The sequence below is a fragment of the Arvicanthis niloticus genome, chromosome 22 (assembly GCF_011762505.2).
Source record: "Arvicanthis niloticus isolate mArvNil1 chromosome 22, mArvNil1.pat.X, whole genome shotgun sequence".
NCBI lineage: Eukaryota > Metazoa > Chordata > Mammalia > Rodentia > Muridae > Arvicanthis > Arvicanthis niloticus.
This window is the reverse complement of record NC_133429.1, coordinates 38,521,095-38,545,129: the sequence shown is the minus strand read 5'-3', so window position 1 is coordinate 38,545,129 and position 24,035 is coordinate 38,521,095. Positions and strand designations below refer to the sequence as shown.

General features: G+C 44.6%; 1 protein-coding gene across 3 annotated transcripts in view; it reads left to right on the top strand.

Moving 5' to 3' along the window:
• The window catches only part of Myrfl (myelin regulatory factor like), a 123,779-nt gene extending 116,503 nt beyond the window's left edge, over positions 1 to 7,276 (top strand). For all 3 annotated transcript variants that reach the window (XM_076920277.1, XM_076920276.1, XM_076920278.1), the window contains 5 exons: positions 388 to 475; positions 2,683 to 2,757; positions 6,350 to 6,461; positions 6,785 to 6,859; positions 7,004 to 7,276. In XM_076920277.1, the coding sequence (XP_076776392.1) occupies positions 388 to 475; positions 2,683 to 2,757; positions 6,350 to 6,461; positions 6,785 to 6,859; positions 7,004 to 7,090 (437 nt within the window). In that variant the 3' untranslated portion in view covers positions 7,091 to 7,276. The remainder of the gene's footprint in view (positions 1 to 387; positions 476 to 2,682; positions 2,758 to 6,349; positions 6,462 to 6,784; positions 6,860 to 7,003) is intronic.
• The last annotated feature ends 16,759 nt before the right edge of the window (positions 7,277 to 24,035 follow it).

Below are 24,035 nucleotides of genomic sequence, written 5' to 3'. Positions count from 1 at the left end.
GACACATACAGACAGACATACACATACATATACATACAGATACACACACACACACACAGACACACACACACACACACGTACACACACACACACTGTGGACACCTGGGTGGCTATGTTTTATAATCCGTGTCAGCCTGAGCATTAATGAGGCATTGGGGATGGTCACCTGCAGCCAGAGAACCTGTAGTTAAGCTCCAGGATTTTAATAACATCTTTGAGGTTCCCGCCTTTCTCATTGGAGTGTGGATGGGATGCATTGTCTGGGACTCTCTTGGTTTACATTCTGCAGTTTGGGACTGAGTAGGTACACAGCTTTTCCCTCCCGCACAGGAGTTTATTTTTCTTTTCTCTATTCATCTGATTGCTCTTCTTTTCTCCTTAATCCAGGGATCGACACAACCATCGCTTCCATTCAGATTGTAGAAATCCAGCAAACGATAGACCGTCGGTATTGCAGCAGAATGCTCCACTGCGGGTGGGTAAGCCTCCCATGATGCTCTCTGGCTGCTTTTGGGATTTAGTCAGCGTTGTACTTTTGAGACGGGAATGAAAACCAAAGCTTCATGTTGAAATCCATGTGCGTTTACGCCGTTCCTTAAGTAAGAGCACATAGGATTCCATGGAAGATGAGGGATTCAGAAATGATGGGTGTTAGCACACATCAATAAAGTACAAACCCCATGATCCCGATCTCCTCATTTAATGGCTACACCCAAAGCAAAGTCCTGGGAGACAGACTGTCTCTCGGGGACACACACAGCAATGCTCCCAGTGGCTAGTTGATTTTTGAATACAAGTGAGTTGACATTTGTGTAACAACAAAGAGTATTATTTTAATTGCTGTGGAAATCCAGCTCAGCTTAGCATAGCTTTTATTTTAGGAGGCAAACAATTGCCCAGATACAACATCCATCTCCAGTGTGTGTCACCACACGCACACGCACACGCACACGCACACGCACACGCACACGCACACACACACGTACGCACGCACGCACGCACGCACGCACGCACGCACGGCAGTGACGCATCTGGACATGAAGAACATAAGTAAGTGCTACAGCAAGTGCAAATGAAAATTGTGGGCACTCAGCATGGGGACTGTTTCTCAATTTGATACGTACCTGTTGGGTACCTAGAGGTGAGCCGTTGCTGTCAGTTGGGGTCATACATGTGACCTATGTATGGGTTTTCAGGCACAGTTTTCTTTTTTCCAGCCCAATACATTAGGCTTCAAGCTGATGTTCTTGCCTTATAAAAATAAGGTACATTTAAAAGTGACCTCTGATGCTGACCTTTGTGACCACACTGAACCTTAGCATGAAGAAGTCGATGCTATTTGTCTCTATTTTGCAGTTTTGTGTGAGCTAATGAGTTTGCTGTACATCACGCCTTTAGCGAGCATCCCAGACAGATGTTAGTTAGTTACTATGACAGAATGACATCATGAAGATGAATCACATGACTAAGGTCCAAATTCCAGACTCAAGCAAAATGTCCTCATAGACTCATGTCTCCCTGTGAAATGGGTTAGTATCTGTTACCGAGAAGCAGCAGGTATTGGAAGGTGCAGAACAGCAAGGGAATTCCAGGGGTTTAAGCTTTCTAGTTGAGCTATAGGCTCTGAACCTAAGGCAGATTGTGCACACATGCATGCACGCATGCACACACACACACACACACACACATACACACACACGTAAGGCAATAATGTTAAGTTTCTATTCAGCTTTTTTGACATATAATTGACAAGCAAAACTTAAATATTTTCCTGATGCACAATGTAATGTGATATGTGTGTGTGTGTGTGTGTGTGTGTGTGTGTATTGGTATATAATTCATTTAATTTTAGTTTTTTAAAAAATATAGTGATAAATAAAAATTGTGCACATCCAAGTTTCACAGTGTGATGTTTTGATACTCTTAAATGTTGTAAATTGCTGGCTTTTTCCAACTCCCTCTATTTTTTCTTTCACATTCTGACAATTAGTTTAGTATCATTTGAAGAGAATCTAAAATGGCTGCTTCTTTCCCCCTTTATCTGGTTTGTGTTGTTTTTTTCCATGCCTTCCATGGGGAGACCAGTCAGAGGGAGTGCTTGAGTAACTATATACGTGCCGGTCACTGGAGTTTTTCATCACAGAAACCATCAGGGGGGCAGGCTCTTCCCCCTGAGCAGATCTTGTTTGGTACGTGGACCTAGGGATAAGCAAGTTTGCCTTACAATTTCCACCATCCCTGAGTGGTAACCAGGGCCATTGTAATTATAACTGATTTAGGTTCTAAATACACATATTTCCTGTTAAAATTCTTTAAAAGGGAGAGTGGTTTATGCTGTGTCATCTCATGTGGCCTTCCCAGGAGGATTTCATGTTTACTTTATTTTTCTCCTGAAATTTGTTTCTCTGTGACCAAAGTCATTTCCTGTGCGTTTGATTCTGTGTATTTTGGTTTGGGGGTTTGACTTTTCATATTTTATAGTAAGGCACAAGCCAAGTTCACACTGACATTGGATGAGTTTGTCTCTGAAAACTACAGACACGGGAGGTTAAAGTCAACTTTCTAAGTTTATCCTGTGTTATTTTGCAGTTTACAGAGTGTGTGGTTTATGTCAACAAGCCTTTTTTTTGAAGCATTTGGGGGCATATTTTGACTTATGATTTTCTTTTCTTCTAAAATTAGGTCTGGGCATTATAATTATAATATTCCTGTTAATAAGAACACACCCACCAACGTCAAATTCTCTCTGGAAATCAAGTAAGTGTGTGGCTGTAAGAAACAATGGGGCTTTCTCCTTCTCTGAACAATTAGTCTGAATGCTGACATTGTTGAGTGGTTTAGGAGATAAAGTGCCGTCAGTCCATGTTAACTGATAGACAGTGAAGAGGTGAGATCATCCAGGCTCTTTCAGGGAATGGGGGTGCTAAGAACCACACTCCTGCCTATAGGAAGTTCACAGGTCACAGGGCTCCCTGATGGTCTCCTTTGAACTGGGGTAGGAACACCAATATTAATATGGCCCCTGGGTAGGAGCTCAACATCTTGGTGTCATCCTAGTGGGAATACAAAGTAGGTGGTATTCTTTTGCTTAAGGGCAGAAAAAAACTGAGGGGGGTGGTTGGTTTGTGCTGGGCAGACCAGGATTTGAATTCTGTCTGTTACATCCTCATTTTGTGATCTCGCAAGAGACGGTGACCGTCTCTGGGCTACCATTTCTCCACCTATAAAATGGATATCACATAATACCATGGCACATAGAGTCATTATGAGAAATTGTTAACGCTGACAAAATTAGTAACTGCCATTGACTGATCACAGACTACCTTTAAGATAGCACACATTAATACTGGGACATACAATCCTACCCTCTCTGGAAGAGTTTCCTCCTTGCTCGTGCTTGGCAGGTGGGACGATAGGGAACACAGGTCATACATGTGTTCTGGAGATGGAGAGATGGCTCAGGTGGTAGAGTGCCTGCACACAAGCATGAGGACGCAAGTTCAATCCCCAGCACCTACACAAAAAGCTGGGCGCAGTACTGCTTGTCTGTAAGCCCAACACTGAGGAGTCAGAGATAGGAGGACTCCTGAGCACACTGGCTAGCCAGTCTTGAGTGAGCTCTGGGGTTTCCTGTTCCCAAAACTAAGGTGGAAAGTGATAGAGAGAGAGAGAAACCCAATGTTAACCTCTGACCTCCACACATGCACATCATGAATACATATCACACATAAAAGTTTTGAATTCACAGCTAGTAAGTGTTGGGAGCATGTTTCAGGTGTAGCTCCCAGCCACATCCTATTTGTAAGAGGATGTGTGTAAAGACAGTGTCCTTCCTGATCCACAGCTGGGCACTCAATGAATAATATCCTGCTCCATAACTACAATCCCCCTAGCACTCACAGACGTTAAAACTTAATCATTCTGTAGCTCAGAATTCAGTGTGTGTGTGTGTGTGTGTGTGTGTGTGTGTGTGTGTGTGTTGATGTGGACCAAACCAAACATGTCAGGCAAGTGCTCTACCACTGAGCTTCCCGTCCAGGGAGGGCGTGGGTATTTTCAGACACTGTAGCTCAGCCTGGCCTGGCACTCACAACCCTCCAGCTTCTACTTCCTGAGTACCAACCAGGATTCTAGGTGTGCCCTGCCACATCTGGCTTGTCATCTCATACTTTAAATAATTACAACTTTCAACCCACTTCACTCAAACTTGTGCAAGGAGCATCTCTTGTGAAAGCTTTATTCCGTTTCTCAATTCTAGTCTTACCCCTTGCTCCTGCGTCTTCTCTCTTTTTCCCCTCCTCTAGCCTTTCCGCCTTCCCTGGCTCCCTGGGTTCTGTTCCCCTCTTCCATCAGTCGCCACCTCTGCCTCTCCTGTCTCCTCTGGGCTTCACATCCCTTCCCTCCTAGCTTTGCTCATTGTGGAGGTAGTGACACTCGGCCCAACTTCGTGTTGTGGAGTCATGACATAGATCCCACCGTCCATCTCGGCCAGTGAATGCTAAGTGTACTAGTGTTAACAGCTCAGGGGTGCCTCTCGCCAACGCCCCTAGGTAACATAGGACGGCACTTTGTTTCTCATTCTTAGCTTTCAGTGGAAGGAACCAGAATTATAAATTATAACACTTGATAAGAGTCTTATCACCTTGAAAGTCAAGACTTTTTGGCTATGAACTGGTTTTCAAATACCAGTGATTTAAAAATAACACATATCACGGTCCCCACTTACCCATAGTTCCACTTACCCATGATCAACTGTGGCCCTAAGATACTGAATGGAAGTTTCTAGAAATGAACAATTTTTACATTTTAAACAATGTACTGTTATAAATATCCCTATTTTATTTTGAGGGCTGTTAATCTCTTGCTGTACTTCATTTGAAAGTTATCCTCTCACACAGGGACGTATGTTTCTGAGAATGGATAGTAGACTCGGGGATTGGTGCTCTCCGCAATTTCAGGCATCCACTGAGTGTCTTTGAGAAGCCGCCCTGAGGATGGGGGAAGTACTCAACTGAGAAAGCAGGTTTTTCTCATTTGTGCAAAACAAACAAACAAACAAACAAACAAACAAAGGATGTATCTCATCTTAGGGATGACTGATGAGCCTGCTGTCAGGGAAGAGCCACTCCTTATAGGTCTCCCATCCTCAGAACATTGTTAAACGCTGATGACTCCTTCCTTCCTTCCTTCCTTCCTTCCTTCCTTCCTTCCTTCCCTCCTTCCCTCCTTCCCTCCCTCCCTCCCTCCTTCCTTCCTTCCTTCCTTCCTTCCTTCCTTCCTTTTTTCCTCCTTCCTTTCCTCCCTCCCCCTTCTTTCCTCCCTCCCTCCCTCCCTCCCTCCCTCCCTCCCTTCCTTCCTTCCTTCCTTCCTTCCTTCCTTCCTTCCTTCCTTCCTTCTTTCTTTCTTAACATAGCGCTTTGACAATTTAAAGCATGTATCTAATACATCCTGGTTACTTTCTATCCCTCATCCCTCTTAGCTCCTTCCCGCATGTACAATCTCTCCTCCCTTCCGGATCATTGCTAATGTGTGCCCGCCATGCTATTTCAAACACAATCAACCCAAACCAGGGCTTGGCGGCGTCTAAAGCCTTAGGGGCTTCCAGTAAATGTACTTTCAGCTGCCTGTGAAAAGAGAAGAGATATATCCAAAAGCAACAACAACATGTGGACACAAGATGCTCTGATGTAGGGGTTAGAGCCGTGACTCCAGGCTTAGAACCAACCCTATGGTTCCTTAGTCATAGGAGGGTCTGCCTCCTTCTGTACTAGCGAGTCTCTTGGCATTGAAGATTAAGTAACAAAATGCCCATTTTAGACTGTGCTGGCTTGTTTGATGTCAACTCAACACAAGCTGTAGCTATCTGAGAGGAGGGAACTTCAGCTTCCATAAAATGCTTCCATAAAATGCTTCCATAAAACTGGCTTCAGGCAAGCCCATAGGGCATTTTCTTACTTAGTAATTGATTGGGGAGGGCCCAGCCTGTTGTAGGTGGTGCCATCCCTGGGCTGGTGGTCCTGGGGTCTATAAAAAGGCGGGCTGAGCAAGCTGTGGGGAGCAAGCCAATAAGTACTGCCCCCCATGGCTTCTGCATCAGCTCCTGTCTTCAGGTTTCTGCCCTGTTTGAGTTTCTGACTCCTGCCAATGATGAATAGCATAGCAGGAGTATAAACTAAATAAACCCTTTCCTCCCCAAGTGGCTTTTGGTCATCATAGCAGCAGTAACCCGGACTAGGGCATAGCCCCAGGAAGGATTAGTTCTGTGCCCACCGGGTAGTTCATCTCCTTATCAAAATGTAGCCTAGTAGAATCTACTAACTACTTTGCCTTCTTTACTCGTCTCTTGCAGCACAACAGAGCCCTTGATAGTCTTCCAATGCAAATTCACGCTAGGGAATATATGTTTCCATAGTCAACGGGAAAGGACCTGGAGCCTCGGAGAAGATACTCAGATGACACAGGTAATGTTTCCCGGCTCCTTGACGTCATGTCCTGGTTCCAGCAGAAGCTGTTCAGGATCACAGCCACCTCTGCTCCCTACTGAGGGAAGGATGCCTGGAACCAAATGCCAGTGCCCCTTCTTAGCTGACCCTGGCCACCTCACTCGGCTCAGCATCTTCCCTGCATCCTTAAGAGAGTGTGGACTGTTCTAGAGACATATATCAAAGACTGTTGTCATAGAGCCTCTTCTACAGTTGTCAAGGGTGCGCCGCCCTAGCCTGCCCTCCTTCCAACTGAGTTGTAACACATGATGTGAGACGGGTATCTCTCCTTCATCTCTTAGGGATACCAGCACATCTGGAGCCTCCCCGTGGCCCCGTTCTCTGACAGTGCATACCATTTCCGGGTAGCTGCACCAGTAAGCAAGCTATTTTTCTTTTCTTTTTCTTTTCAGTAGGAAATTAAACTCTCAATAGATAAAAAAAAAAAAAAAAAAAAAAAACCCCAAACACTAACAATAGTTAACTTTCACACTGGTCTTTCTCTTTTCCTGTTCCCACAGGATTTAGCCGACTGTTCGACGGATCCATTTTTTGCTGGGATTTTCTTCACAGATTACTTCTTTTATTTCTACCGACGTTGTAACTAACTTATTCGAGTTTGAGGAGGATGTTACCAAAGAAAGCACTCAGGGACACAGTTAACAGAAGCTGGTATTTCCTCTCACAACTTCTTCTACTTCTCTGTCAAGCACGCATATTGTTTTCTGAAGGACCCTTTCAGGTTTGGCTTCCAACGGTTTCTAATGAGGAGAATAAAGTGTTTGCCAGAGATTGAGAAAATACGGTGTTTGATTTTTTTTTTTTTTTAATTTTTATTTTTTGTCACGACTATGAAGGAAACACTTCTCTGGTGGCTCTGAAGACACAACTTCTCTTATGGAAGAAGCTGAGGGGTCAGAATAAGCCTGTCTCGTCTTACTCTGGTTTATTGCATTTCTAAGCTTTTGAGAAGAAAGGCCACATTGACTTGGACCCGCTAAATACAGAGAATTTAGTGACAGGGTTGGGGAGATGTGGAGCTGCAAGAGAGGGTAGGTGTTACATGATGCTGAGCTTGAATTTAGGCAAACTGTTGTGTGTATGCAAGTGTGTTATGTGTGTGTGTTTGCATATACATATATGTAAGCATTAGAGTATACATACACATACATATACATCATATCCATATACACCATATCCATATACATCATATCCATATACACATACACATATACATCATATCCATATACATCATATCCATATACATCATATACACATACACATATACATCATATCCATATACATCATATACACATACACATATACATCATATCCATATACATCATATACACATACACATATACATCATATACTTATACATCATATACATCTACATAAACGTATAAAGCTGGCTCAATAATGGAATCCTTTGATGTCCACATTTGATGTCCCTATTTCCAGCGCCTTGCTGTGCTTTAAGGCTCATCTCCTTGAATGTCAAGGCTGGTCCCTACAACTGTCTCCTCTCCCTCTTTCTGCCCACCATCTCTGGGACTCCACACAGGGTGGCATAGCCTCTTGTCTTGGGAACAGAGAATGAAAGGCCATCCTTTGGTGACAACCACCTCCTGATCAATTTCCACTGTGCTGCTAGCTTTTAGAAAGTTGAGTAAGTGCTAAGCCACATGTACTGCAGTTCCGTGGAATGCCAGGACCGTGGAATGCCAGGACCATGGAATGCCAGGATTTCCCTTTAAGCCAGTCCAGACAGAGGATCAGTCAAAATGATACTATTTGATTTTTTTTTTTTAAATCTTCACAAAGGTAATCGGGAGTAATAATACCTCTACTCTGAGATACTATGAAATATGTCCCATATGGATAGACGTTGATACTGTGACCTTGACAATCTGGCAAAGACTTGCTCACTTAGTGGCATTTTGAAATAAACTTCGTAACACAAAAGGAGTTTCACGTAGTCATTGGTTGGGAGCTGAGATTCTGTGGCTGGATGGCTCACCCTGGAGTTCAAATCCTGGCTTTATCCGTGTCTTCTTAGATGTGACCCTTAAGTTCCCTACGCCATCTGCGGAGCAGGTAACTCGGGATATAAGAAAGCCTCAATTAAGATGAAGCAGAGACAGTAAAACTAGGTTCCTAAGGAAATATGGGCTATTCTTCAAGTCCTTGAGCACTGTGGACAGATTACAGTGGGATTACCAAGGCGCCGACCGAGTACCTATCTAAGCACACAAATAATGAGACGTTTTCACCAACCAAAACCCAAACTACACACAGAACACAGGCATGCAATATTAGGTCAGGCTTAATTTTCCTTTCTGAATTTTGAAAATAGCAACACAGGAGAAGGCAGCTAATTCTTGGGAGCAACGTTGCATGGTCCCCCAGTTTCCTACGTTCAAATTCAAAGCAGTTTCTCTTCGACCGTGGCGTCAGCTCGCCCCCACACAACTTGATGCTAGAGTCCCACCATTGCCTTCATAGACTCAGTTGGCAGCCATGGGAGACAGACACACTGATTTGACTCTTCTCGTAAAGAAACGTTTGTCTCAGCACAAATCCCATGACTTACTCAGACCTTTGCATGGCAGACACCAAGGGCAGTTTCTGTGTCTACCGTAGCTCAGTAACGCTGACCGTAAGGCAGTTTCTAGAAAGAGAGTACTGTTTTACATTAACTCCCATTTCAAGCTTGAAGCATTTTTTTCCCCCCACAGAAAATGTACAGGAGAGCGTTAAAAGTCCTGGGAAAGGATTCGGTGCAGTCAACAGACTTCTGGTGACCTCTGGCACATTGACATTGGTTATTGGGCGAACAGATGCTGTTGGGAGGTTCTGTATTTGGAGTGCCTTTCTAGCTGAGAGTTGTTCACTGGGGACCATGCTGCCTCCAGCCAAGCAGATTTTCCTCACACCAGAGGATGGTCGGCTTTCCACCTGAACATTCCCAGCCTCTAGTAATTAAAACACCATTGACAGCTTTTCTCAGTCTCATGACCCTGCGATCATGAGGACAACAGATGAGTCCTGAAAAACATATAGTGTGTATGTGTGTGCGTGTGTGTGTGTGTGTGTGTGTGTGTGTACTCAGAGTATGTCTCTCTAAAGTGTTGTGGTGACTTAATGCAATGTGGCATCTTGCTTGTATGGGCCCCAAGAGGAATGGAAGAGGATATTAGTTACAAAGGGAGTCTGAATGAGGTATAAATGAAATCCTAGGTCTTAGCAAGTAATGAAGTGTCAAAATTACTTAAATGTGAAAAGTGCAGTGTATGACTAACGGGAGAGGGGCTATGGAGAGGCTGAGGTAAGAGTGCCTACTGTACACATGTGAGGACCTGTGTTCCAGCCCTCGGCATCCACATAGAAAGCCAGGCATGGATGCATGCACGTGTGACTGTGCCCTTGGAGGATGGAGACAAGCAAATCCTTCAAGCCTGCAGGCCAGCCAGCCCTGCCAAAATGATGAGCTTCCGGTTCAGTGAGAAACCCTGTCTCAAGGGCAGACAGCAACAGTAGAGAAATGTTCACACACTGATGCCTTCCACTGGCTCACGTGCAATGAACACAAGTATGTGTTACACACACACACACACACACACACACACACAAGAAACTGAAGAAACTGAACAATGGGCTCATAGAAACTCTCTGTATTGTTTCTGAGTTTTCTGAAGGTGTTACACTGTTGCAAAATAAGTTTATTTTTGAGGCATTCGTAATGGCTGAGCAGAAGCATCTCACACTATGTAGATGCTATTGCTAATCCCACAGTGGAGGTTTAGTCTAGAAAAATAAACTTAAGGCTCGTTTTAAATTTCAAGGTACTCAAAGTATCCGAGTTCCCTGCTTAGCCTGTTGCTTAAGGTCAGATTCTGTGCATCCACTTAATTGATCCCCAAGAATAGAGTATTATAAAATTATCACACAATATCAGCAAATACAATTCTAATAACTTCTGTCAGTTCTAATAAAGGCACTTGAGTGTTCGGAGTTGGTCTTCTGCTTCTATGGATTTAAATGCTAAATACTGGCCCCCTTAAGACTTTGAAAGCTGTCTGATTTTTAAAATAACAGAACCATAAAAATTCATCTGTAACAGTTGGGATGGAGGCAGCCAATGTACCAACAACAAGAAGGGAAAGGACAGTGAAAACTTTTAAAGGGTAGGTTACTCTTATTAAATTTTCATTCTTTTTTTTCTGCACAATTTTTAAAATTATTTATTTATCTTTTATTTTTCTCTGTGTGTGGGTAGGTATAATTGCATGAATTTCTGTGCCCCATGTGTGTGCAGAATTCTGCAGAGCAGATGAAGGTATCAGGTTTCCTGTACCTGGAGTTACAACTAGATTGTGAGCTGATGTGTTAAATGCTGGGAATTGAACCCATGTTTTTGGAAGGCCAGCCAGGGCTCTTAACCTCTGAGCCATCCCTCCAGCTCTCTTTTCAAAGTAGAATCTCACTCTATAGTCTAGCCTAGCCTGAAATTTGGGTGATCCTTCTGCCTCAGGCGCCCAAGTTCTGGTAACAAGCTTGAGCCATGATACCTTGCTCCCATAGAATTTTTGACTTTCATCTTTAGTGATAGGATCTCGGTGGTATATTAAGTCATGAATCCAGTGAACTTCAAAAGAAAAGCAAAATCAGCCATTCCAGCATGTCAGCACTTTCCAGACCTCTTGTGTGATCTCACAGCCCTGAGACTTGAGAGCAAAGAGAATCCTTCCTGTCTCCCATCTCTCTTGGCATAAGAAATGAGCCCGTCTCTCTGGTGCTAAATCTCATCCCCATCCACTCTGTTATATCATTTACCCTTGAGATTTTCTTCTGTCTCCACAGCTCCTTAGAATTTACGAGAGACCACCAACTTAGATATTGACCCGCCAAATAAACTGCTAACACGCTAATGGCTCAAGTCAGGGGTATTTCTGTGGGACCTGTAAACTGATTAGAGGCCATTAAGTCATGATATAGAGTTGGGGGAGGAGTGTGGAGGGACGGAGAAGAGATGAGTCTCCTGTCACCAGCCACTAAGTTCCTTCTATTTATATTGTACCAGAGCTTAACAGCTCACTCAGGAATGCTAACTATCAGACTCACTCTAGTAAAATCTTCACTTGGCAAAGCTAAAAGTCTTCAAGGGCACGCACCATTGATTTCTGCGTCTGACACTAAAGAGCCAATTGAACTCTTAAGAAGCACCCAAGGATTTAGAATCCAGTGCATTTTTGATGAGAGGTTGTTTAAAGCCTGTAGAAACTCAGCTTCAGAGACTTCCAGTTTACCAACACTTGCTTAGATGCGTTCATCTCTCCTCGGCTGGCTTCCATGAACAGAAAAGTCTCTGTCAGTTCTTATGACATACAATTGGAGGAAGGGATGGTTGCCAACGATCACAGTCTCAATCCCTCAAGTTCTTTATAGCCCCACATAAACATAAAATGAGGTCATATTTTAGAAAGATTCTTGATAACATGCCTTGACCAGAGTTGACCTTTCTAGCCAGCTTTTAGTGTCACCCAGCTGACTCTCTGTTTGAATGCAAAATGACCGGGAGGCCATCAAGAGCTCAGAGTCAGGTGGCTTGGTACTAGTCCTGAATCAACAAATTATCATTAGTTTCATTCTGGATAAGTCACTTGCCTCCTGTGCATTCGGCTTCCTCGAGGCAAAATCGGTCGGATAATACTCCTGTCTACCACTTAGGGTTGTTGTGAACACGAGATAAAATGGATATCTATGCAGAACTTCACCATAAAGAGGAAGGACTGTGTGCATGCAGGAATCATTAAGTTTGGTGTCTGGTGCAATATTAGCTTGGAGAAGTAAATAAGGCACAGGGTTCTTCCCTTTTAAGATGAGATTTGGTTTGTTTTGTTAAGGAGAAGCTATCTTTTTCAGCTAGAGAATGTTTCCTAGACCAAAATTAATGATCAATCAATACTTATTGAGAAATGTATGCATTGGAACACTGTCCTCTTCTGCATGGGAGAGAAAGCCCACCCACACACATCGGGGCTCACTTCCACCTTCTCCTGTGATTACTTTTAATTGCTAATATTTGGAATCAAAATATTGTTACGTTATTACTGCTTGTATTAAGAGGTTAATATTTGCCGGGCAGTGGTGGCACATGCCTTTAATCCCAGCACTTGGGAGGCAGAGGCAGGCGGATTTCTGAGTTCGAGACCAGCCTGGTCTACAGAGTGAGTTCCAGGACAGCCAGGGCTACACAGAGAAACCCAGTCTCGAAAAAACAAAAAAAAACAAAAACAACAACAACAACAAAAAATAGGTTAATAATCTTTTTTTCCCTCAAGGCATATTAACAAAAAAAAAAAAAAACAAAAAACAAAAAACAAAAAAACAACACAACAACAACAAAAAATAGGTTAATAATCTTTTTTTCCCTCAAGGCATATAAACAAAAAAACAAAAAACAAAAAAACAAAAAACAAAAAAAAACAAAAAAACAAAACCAAAACAAAACAAAAACCTCTTAAAAACTTTCAATAGAAACTTTGGAAAAATCCAACGCCCAATTGTCTGCCATGAGATTCCAGAGCACTGACAGCTACAGTTTATTATTCTCATCGTTTATATTTATTCTACTGCATTTATTTCTCTACAGGGCAACTGTATCAGTATTCAAATTGATTGGATGTCGATCCTGAAACCCGTAATGTTCCCTATTGTGTTCCAACACTGAACGCCTCCGTCAGTGATCACTCTGCTGTGGCGTTCCCACTGATGTGAACGGTCGGTTCTCCAGCCTGCCATCCTCCACAGTTACCCGGAAACAGTTTCTGTTGAGTGTAGATGTTTGGTGGCTCCCAGAGCAGTATCTGGAACTATGTACGGCAGAGAAGCCACTCAAGACAGTACTCAAAAGGAAAGGACTCTTCTTGCTCTTAGTGTCTCCTAGAAGTGAAAAAGAAGAAATCAATGGAACATCTCAATGAAAGTAGAGACCTGACTGCCTGCAGTTTACCTCCCTGGTTCTGCAGACTTGTTCGCTCCCATACTTGGGTTTGTATGCCGGACTCTGTATGACAAACAAGGAAACTGCTAAGCTTAAGGTCATGGCTGACCCTTCTGGGACATAGTGGAATAGCCAGATAGCCACACACAATATCTTGATACCCTAGCACCGGCCTTTGTGGTGTGTGTGTGTGTGTGTGTGTGTGTGTGTGTGTGTGTGTGTGTACTGCCTCTTAGGGACATGCAAAAGATGAAATATGGAAGAGGAGAGACTTCAAGCAGGAAGAAATATCTGAGCTGTCAGGTACAAGGTGATAAAGGTGTTTGCTTAGGTTTTAAACTCGGGATTTGACAAAGAGGGGAGTTCCACATAAATCTGCTTGTTATAAGAAAGAATCTGATTTTAAAGGCTGACCAGTGGTAGAGCTTATGCTTAGGGTGTCTAGAACTCTGGCTTTGACCCAGGTCACAGAAAACAAAGAGATTTTAAGTGCAGCAGGGACTGAAAACCTTTCTCCTTGCCCATCCTACTTAGGCCTTCTGCTTCTCTTGTTTCAGGAGAGGGTCTCTTGCTTCTAAAAGACACTACATCTTTCCCCCGGTACACCTACCACCCTCCGTCTGTCCCAGAAGATCCCAGGAAACTGTGAGAAAAACACACTGTACTGGGTGGAGTACGGGTGACTCAGGGAGCTGGCGCGAGATGCCGGGTGGGGAGCCCCGCCTGGGGATGGTGACTCATTCACAGGTGGAAGGGGCTTGATCTAAGGTGCAGTGAAGCAAGGCGCATGCGTGAGTCTTTTGGTCAGTCTTCTCATTTTAAAATGAAAATGTCATTCCTGCTGCAGGTTTGTTTGTCCCTAAGTGCTCATAACAAGAAGGCCTCAGAGGGGCTGCAAAAGCCCCATCAGCCTGGCTTCCCTGCTCCTTGGTGGAAACACCCTGCTTCTCGGTCTCCAGAACTATCTTGGCTCTCCATCTCTGTGAAACTTTGGAAGTGAATCCTATCTACTGGCTACAGAGAAATCATCACCTACCCGAGCGAGGAAGAGACTGTATCCCCTTGGCAACAGCAATTAGCTCGGGTGCAAGCATAAGAGTTAGGCCAATAAGAAGTGTCCCCGAGACTATAAACAAAGGCACCCTGCTCTGTAGGAATTAAGCTGCTACAGCTGCAGGGACCTTACTGTGGTATGGACTGCTTGCCTGACGGGAGAATGAGGCCATCCCAGAGGCAGAGTTAGGAGAAAGACAGATGTCTAAGCTAGATAGGCCCCGAGACTGCGCAGTGAGACGAAGCACACCATTGCTGTTTTTGCTTTTTAGCCAGATTGAATTTAGATCTTGGCACGTAGCCAAAAGACTTAGTCTGAATGCAAGCCTTTATCGAGGCTGACCATTTCCACACAGGATGTGTGACGGCTGCTCCTAGCTCCTGAGAGCTTGTTTCTGAGTGTTTGCCGCTCTGCAGAGCATGGGAGGTTCATGAAGTTGTTGCCCTTGCCCCAAAGGTCGGGTTGCTTACCTCCTCCTCCTCCCAATCACCAAGTTTGCAGTGAAACCTGGAAAAGCTGATGCTGTGTTTGCAGGGTGATTTTTTCCCCCCTCTTCCCTTCTCCCTCTCGCTCAACACCTCCCCCCGCCCCCCCGCCCTCCAGCTCCTGCTCCCTCTGCCCCACTCACTCCAGCCCAAAGTACACTGTCATTGTCTTCAGACATCCCGTAAAAGGGGACTGGATCTCATTACGGATGGTTGTGAGCCACCATGTGGTTGCTGGGATTTGAACTCATGACCTTCTGAAGAGCAGTCAGTGCTCTGGGATTTGAACTCATGACCTTCTGAAGAGCAGTCAGTGCTCTGGGATTTGAACTCATGACCTTCTGAAGAGAGGTCAGTGCTCTTAATGGCTGAGCCATCTCACCAGCCCTTGCATGGTGGGTTTTTGTTTTCGTTTTTACAATTTTCTTTCTATTTTTCTTCAAGGAACAAACACCTATCCTATAAACATGTGAAAGAATTCCACACTTAATGTAGGCTGTATAGCTCGGCTTCACGTGGAGTAGGCAGTCACTAGGGACTCACTCCCATCTCTTTTTCCTTTGGGGGCTACACGGCAACTTGCTCTTGTCTTTTTACCTGGCCGGTTTATTCTTTGCCCAGACCCAGTTTCTTTGCCTAACACTTGCTTTATCCATCATAGCTATCCTAAAATGTTGCCTGGACCCCAAGGTTCCGCTCATTTCCAGATTGGTTCTCCAAGGTCAAGAGTCTTTTAAGGTTCAAATTCCATGAAAGAAAATCTGACTTGGGCTTTAATCAGCTGTGGCCACCTAAAAGGGTCGTATGGTCTGAATGACCATTCGACCATGTAAGTAGTAGACAGATTCTCTGAGAAGAGAGGGTTGGGGAAAGCATCTGCATCTTCACTATAGCCTCTTAATTTGATGCTTTGAGAGGTAGAAATTAGTAATGTTTCTGTTTTATATAGGACAGGGTTTCGTATGATGGTTAATACTCTCAATTTGGCAGAATCTAGAAGTACCTATGTTTCTGGGCTTGCCTGAAACATATTAATTAGATAAGGTTAACTGAGGTAAGATCTACCCCACAGTGGGCAGCACCATTCCCTAGGCTAGTCCTGGGCTGCATGAAAAGAAGGGAGTGGAAGCAATATGACCAGATGCCTCAAGCTCCTGCCACCATGATTTTCCTGCCTTGATGCACCGTGGCCTTAAACTGTAAACCAAAATAATCCCTTCCTTTCTTAGGTTGTTTTCCTCAGGTGCTCTGCCACAGCAATGGGGAAGGTAACCAGGTTAAGAATCCTGTCTGACGCTGTACATGGCATAGATAACAAACAGGGCACACGGTTCTGTAGAGGTTTGGCTAAGGCAGTGGTTTCTCAACCTTCCTAACCCTTTAATACAGTTCCTCATGTTATGGTGACCACCCCCCACGCATAAAATTATTTTGTTCCTAGCTTATAACTGCAATTCTGCTACTGTTATGAATCATCATGTAAACGTCTGATACGCAGAAGACATGTGAGTTAGGACCCCAAAGGAATTGAGACCCACAGATCGAGAACCGCTGGGCTGAGGCAATGGGTGGCTTGATTCTTAGTTGATGACCCTGAGACAGGTACTGCCAACCGAGCGGTGATTTGAGTCATAAAATCTCCTGTCTGGGTGTTCTCTAAGTGCTGAGTTTATGTGACAGTTCCCATAAACTTAAATGCTTCTACTTATCCGCTGTTTTCTGTATCCTGCTACGCTGGGGTTTGAGGGCAAGTAGCAAAAAGGTCATTCATGCCCTCACAAAATTGTAAGATTCCAATGTGTCTTTGATGTGGCCTGCTTAGGAGTCTCAGGGCAGTCCTCCCTCCAGTGGTTCTGAGAAGTCCCAGGTACTGTCATGGGTGTGTAATGGTCTGTCCTTAGCTGTGGCATGATGTGGTCACTACCATCGCCAAAACTAGTGGCTCAGCCACCGATAGCTACCAAAGATGCCACAGATAGATGCTTATAGTACCACTCTCCACCGGCCCCAGGAGGTCAGCTTCTTCATCCTTCGTCAGGCCTGTGTGTGGACACTTTCCACGCCCCTCCCATCACTACCAGTGAGCTGATGACATCAGCATCTCATCCCCACATGGCCTGGCCTGAGGCAAACTTTTTTTGGCTGCCTTGTCTCCCTGAGATTCAGACTCAAGTATATTCAAGAAGCCTGGCTCTAGGGAAGGTCTGAAAGCTGCATTATTCAGTGTCAGGCCTGTCTCCCTCCCTGAAGCTGCTTCTTGTTCTAGAGCCAAGCTGATGGGTTTTTCCTTGCTTCCAGTAGGGTGAGCTCATTGGTCTTTCATAGGAAAGGGCCCTGGGGACCCACCCATGGACAGTTGTGTTTAAATCCTAGTTAACTATAGAGTCTAACGTAAGTGCTTAAATGCGAGTAGGTTGGGATCTCCTGCCAGATTTTCCCTTGTTCTCAAACAGTGTGTCTTCTGTAACCTCACTGCTGAGGTAGAACAAAAGCCAGTCCCTTGGCACTTTTGAGAAATATGAACGCATCCCAGGACACATGTGATTCTAACTCAGCTCCAGTGTTTCTGGGCTGGGAGGGTCCAGATTTGGCAGTTAGACCCCAGATTCCCAGGGAGGAGGGGCCACTGATTTTTTGCCCTGCCTGCTCAGTTTTTGCTTATGTATCCATGAAAAAAATACAATAGAAAATGTCGTGATTCCAGAGGAGCACACAGGCCCTACAGGACTTGTCTCCCACTGAGACGCTCTCCAATTGCATGATTTTCTCTCTTTTTGTTGCATTGCTCAGGTCTCTGGCCTTTGGGGTTTCAGAACAACACACAATGATTTCAATCTGGGCACTAATACCACACAAACACATTTTAGGTTTTTGGTTTTTATTCTTATCTTAGTCATAGACTTTCCGGAACTGACTGTAACATCAATCAAATTTAGCACCCCTACTTAAAGCACTTTTGAAATGCAAAGATTGCTTCTGCAAATAGCAGTTGACAAGTGGACTCACTCCATTTTTGTTATGACACAATGACAAGCTATCGAAACAGGAGTTCTCGTGGTTAACTTTTGACCAAGGTCATGGAAAATGGAGATGACAAAAATCACATGGAAAAGAAGGAATAATGGTATGTGTGTGTGTGTGTGGGGGGTATGTGGGTGTGAATGAGTGTGAATATGAATATGTATATGCACATGTATGTGTGCATGCATGTGCGTGTGTGTGGCATGTGTTGTGTGTTTGTGTGTTGTGTGTGCACGCAGATGTGTGTACACGTAGTGTATGTGTCTATGAGTGTGTGTCTCTGTGGTATATGTGTGCAAGTGCTTATATGTCTCTGTGTGCTAGTATGCTCAGTTTAATTGCTGTCTGTGAAGTACCTATTGTGTTTCTTTCATACCTAGCAGGGATTTCACAAGATGACCGAGGCTGGCGAGCCTTTCCTCATGAACTCCTCCTTTCTTTAGCGTTTGCACTCAGGCACCCTGAGCAGGAGAGACTCCAGATCCACTCTGGTTCATTCTCACATTCAGACCCTGCTTTAGCACCGTCTCTCAGGACCTGACAGCTTTTTTTTTTTTTTTTAATACATGTGACTTTTCATTTTATTAGTTTTCCTGACTTTATAAGGCAATGCCTCTCAACTAGTCCTTTACTGAGCAAAAGGAGCTGCTCTCTGGCCTTAACCCACGCAGATGGCTGGCATATGGCTCCCACTCCAGTCAGCTTATCAAGACCTAAAGCAGTGTTGTCTTTGGCAGTGAGTGTCTGAAAAGAAAACGGAGCCCCCAGCTATAACAGGCTCTATTCACTCAGTGGGGCTCCTCAGCGCTTACTGCTCAAGCTAATGGGGCTTCTTTACCTAAGCAGTCCTTTCTAATGGGCTCCCAGATGCTGCCCAGCTATGGATCCATTTTGAGGACAAGACTTTGCCCTGACATCCGGTCTAGCCCCTTACTGTGCTCCTATAAGGTGTCTGAGGACCCCCCATTCCAAGACGCAGATGCAGGATCACTGAGGTGAACAGCTTGCCCAGGGTTGCACAGCTGGCAAGACTTTTTCACAGGACCATCTAAAGCCACCCCTGTGCCTTTTCTCCCACACAGCTGTGACCTCCTTGGCACACATCCATCCTTGGCCCGGGACATGTCTCAGAAAAAGCTCCATATTCAAACCCGTATCTTCAGAGTTCTCATTTACCAGGAACCCCAAACACCCAAGCTGTCTCTGCTCCTCGTGCCTTGTCCGATCATCTGTTTTAAGGGGCTTACTAGCCACACACTTGCTATCTCCCTCACCTGGGTGGGGCTAGAAACTCACCTGGAGAGAGCACTGCCATGTGCCAGGGTTTTACCAACCCCACCCTTAGACCCCCTCGCCAGCGCCACCAAGGCAGCCATTCAGTTAGGTCTACAGACTCTTGACTCGGCACCCTGGATGTACTTTGCAAATCCGGAAGTAGCTATAGGGCCCAGTTTTCCCTATTTTGATTATGCATACAAGCTTTTGGTTGACGTGTGGAGGCTCAAGTATGCATGGACATATAGAAGACTAAGGAATACCTATGTGGAAGAACACCGAGAATTACAAACTAAGAACGGTAGTAAGAGGAAAAGCTGGACGTTTATCTGCACACTGAATACACACGGAGACCTGAGAGCTCCTCAATCTGCCTCTCACTAGCTGCGTGACTTTGAGCCAGTTATTAATGTCTCGATGCTTCGTTTTCCTTATGAGAAGAGACAGTATGACTTTTACAACCAACTCAAAATGAAAACTCTCAATAGGTCCCAGTGTCTATTAAGTAAGTGCTTGAGATACTTAGCAATCTTTAGGTCCCAAAGTTAACACTGAAACTTGACACTGTCCCTTAGTGGTGGTGGCTGTAATCAAATGAACCATAGCCATATTTTATGCTTTGCTAGCGCTTCACTAAAATTTATAAATTACCAGTTAAATATTTTAAAATGAGCACTCATCACTCTTAACGAACCACAGTCTAGTGTCCTTAGGGTTTTTTTTTTTTTTTGGGGGGGGGGTGTCGTTGAGAGAAAATTTCTCTACATAGACCTAACTCACTGTGTAGACCAGGCTGGCCTAAAACTCACAGAGATCCATCTTGGTCTCCTTAGTTTTAATAAGGAGTCACAGAGGCTTAAAAAAAACTTAGGTGACTTCAACTTTCAGTAAGGAACAACCACAGCACTGTCATAGTGTAACCAGAAGTGACGAGTTGGAGATAAGCCTGGAAGGAAGGCTGGTGACTGGATCCAGACCCTTGGGTTTCTGTCCTGTCACAAGTGTATAGACTCACTGTGTCAGTCACTGCACAGTTCTCTGGCAATGGGATTGCAGGAAGCTCCACCCCCACCCCAGTGGTATCCAACTGACAACATTGATTTAGGCAAATGCCACACTATCTTCTTTTCCCATTTGACCCTGGGGAAAGGCTGGGAGAGTGGACCTAAAGAGAAGGAGCCTTAAGCTGAGCCAAGGTTCTGCAGATCTAGCAGAGGCTACTTGGTCGGGCTGGGGAGGGGGTCTAAGGGTGGGGTTGCTAAAACCCTGGCACATAGCTATGCTCTTTCCAGGTGGGTTTCCAGCCCCACCCAAAGATTGCTGGTTTTAGGGCCAGCATGAGCTACCTGGCTGAAGTCAGGGCTACCGGAAGTTTCTGTTGCCCGGGACAAATGGAACTGGGTTACCCCAGCCTAGGGGTGGGGCAGTGGTTAGTAGCTGACCCTCCTGCCCCACTAGGCAGCTCTCTGTTTCACCTGGATTAAAAACTTTTGCCTTCCGAGAATTCTTTGGCTCTGGGCTTTTGTGCTTTTGATTGAAGCAGCCTCTCCCCGGTCCTCACATTTCAGGCGAGGCAGCTGGTATGTAACTAAGGGATAAACAGAGAGGGGAAATGAAAACCTTCCATTACCTGTGGGGGAGCCAGGTACGTGCACATAAACAGCAAAGTACAAACAAATCTAAGGGCGAACTCCCAAGAGGCCGCAGGAACTGCTTAACATTCCATAGCTTTGGATTTCTGGTTTCACTTAGAACACACATTTATGGTCACCGGTGGCAATGGAAGAGCTACATCCCTTAAACAGTCGGTCTCTTATTGGAAATGTTCTTCTCTTTCTGCCTAGCATCTCACACACAAGCTCCGCCTTCAGTAATGCTGTCAGTGATACCTCAGCCTCTGTGTGCGGAAACCCAGAAACACTGAAAATCCGCCCTTCCTAGTCATCCTAGCCTGGAGGGAGTCGCTGCCCTAGATACAGTGTTTTTGGATTACAGGGGATCAAGGGCTCCAAATTGAAGGCTGTGTAATGAGGAATATGCTGTGAGTCTTTGCTTGTAGACGGGGAGAGTGAAGTCAGTCCCCAGCGAACTGACTTGGATACGCTAGGACAAGGATCCGTGTAGAAGAATACTTATTAGAACACTGGATACACGTGGTTTCAGGGCTGGCAAGCTCACACCCAAGCTGAAGTTTTGTCATACATGCTTTCCATCCTCCGCAGACAACCGCCTCCAGCTGTTTTCACTAACGATTCTTTCCCGCGTCCACTCTTTACGATAACACGCACATGCTATTGTCTACCAACTTTAGAGAAGGCTGTGTGTAATTTTACTCCTATCCACCAGTGTGTTTATAGAAGAGTCTACAACAATTCATATTTAGGTTGGTTTTTTTTTTTGTTTTTTTTTTGGTTTTTTTTTGTTTTTTTTTTTTTTTTGGCAATTATCTATTATGGTTAAGCAGTAATAAGATGGTCTTTTTGTAAGTGTTTGTTGCTTTCTGTTCTCTGCAGCTGCCGGGACACCATCACTGGTTGTATCTAATGTTTAGGTTTGTGATCAGAAGTTGCCTACTGCTTTGGTCACTGGGCATCTCCATTCTTTACATCTCTTCTCGAAGTATGTTCATCTAGCTTGGTTCCCTTTGGTGGCTGACCAGCTTCACCGAGCTGCAAAATATGAAGCCCCTTCAGAGCCCAAATTTGAAAGTAGGAGTTAGTAATAGCAAGAAGAGAAAGCAAGCTTGGTAAGGGAGCTAAAAGTGTGCATGTGTGTGTGTTTGCGTGTGTGTGCACGCACGCGTGTGTCTTAAAGCTTGCTACCAAGCTTTATAAGAAGACTGGAGTTCCAATCCTGAGAATCCATTCCAAACTGTGGTGGAGAACTTACACCAAAAGGCTGTCCACTGACTTCTACGTGTACACCACAACACGTGTGCATCCACATGAATCATGTGCACACACACATGCACAAACACACACATGCACACATGCATACACATGCACATGAACGTACACACATACAGACACAATGCACACACACATGCACACACACGAGTGTGCACACATATGCACATAAACACACACAGATGTGCACACACATGCACATGAACACACATGCACACACACATGCACATGCACACACACATGCACATGAACACATACATGCACATGCACACATGTGTGCATGTACCCGCACATGAACACATACACACATGAACACACACATGCACATACACGTGCACATGAACACATACATGCACATGCACACATGCGTGCATATACCCACACATGAACACATACACACACTTACATACTCACATGCATACACACAATGCACACATATATACATGCACACACACAAAAATGTGAAAAAAATTAGAAATGAGAAGACAACACTAATGAGAACAAGAAGCCATCTGCACATGGGGTTGCCTAGAGAGAGTTTTGAGAGAGGATGCATGCAGATGTGGATGCCAAGTCAGAGAGTAGTTTCAGAATCATAGCTATGGAATTCTCTTCTCGCTGTAAGTAACCCACACCCATGTGCGTGGCCTAAAAACTGATTTCATATGCATATGAAACTTAGAACCATCCCTTGGCAGGCTCACTCAGCTGGCCTGCTTGACCACGTCCTTATCTTTTGCCACCAGTTGAAACAAAATGAGCAACTGATTGCACTGTGACCCAGCTTCCACCCAGACCTCAGAAAGCACGAAGCATCCTACCTGATCTGTCTCTTGCCTCTCATCTCTGACTTTGAAGGGAAGGAAAAGAACAGAGTCAAAGCCCAGATTGCCAGTGGGCTAGGCTAGCATCCTCTGGCACACAGATAATATTAAAATCAATTACTCTACAAATTTGAGGTGGTCTAACTACTTACTCCCTTTTGCCCTTGCAAGCCCATTCCTGTTATTTTCAGAGTTCAGGGAAAAGTGTGAATGGGAAATCTCAACAGTCTTTTTTTCTACAAAGGAGTCAAGAAAGTTGTGAGCGTACACGAGGGCCCCAACCCACAAGGTCTGTCCTGTGGCCATCCCTCGAGACTATACTGTATGTGACTTCCTTTGGGAATAAATACCAAATGGGATCAAACCGGACCTGACATTAGCTCTGAGACTGTTTGTTGATGGTCCAGAGGACAGTGACTTCAGGTGAGAGGATCACCTTTGTTTTTGGGCCTTCTCAGTCTCTGGAGAAGGGTTTGGCTGGAGGAAAACCAGAGTAGACTCAAGCGGGAGACCTGGTCACCCGGTCCTAATGCTGACACAGTCCGCATAGTCATCTTTTCTTCACCTTAAGACCCCCATCAGAGTGATCACTGCCTCTTCAGGTGACAGAGCCATCACAGCCCTTCAGAACTGTAATCATTTTTTTTCCAGTATTTATTTAGCCAAATTGTGGACTAGTGGGAATTTGATAAAAGCCTCTGGGCTATATACGCAAAGTGGTATCTTGCCTGAAATTACCCTTCAGAACTAGAAATAACCTTGGGATCTCTATTAACATTTATATACGTCCCTCAGATCGCAGTGCAAGGCCAGTAGCCTCCTTTGTTTTAATTGCCCAGTCAAGGACAAAAGACTTTACTTAACCACTAATGGGAGTCCTTTCATCTCAATGAACCTGAGCCATTTGGCCCAGGAAAAATAGCACAGAGCGTCGGCAATGACATTCAAATCGTTTCAAATAATCTAATCTCCCAGAACTCTG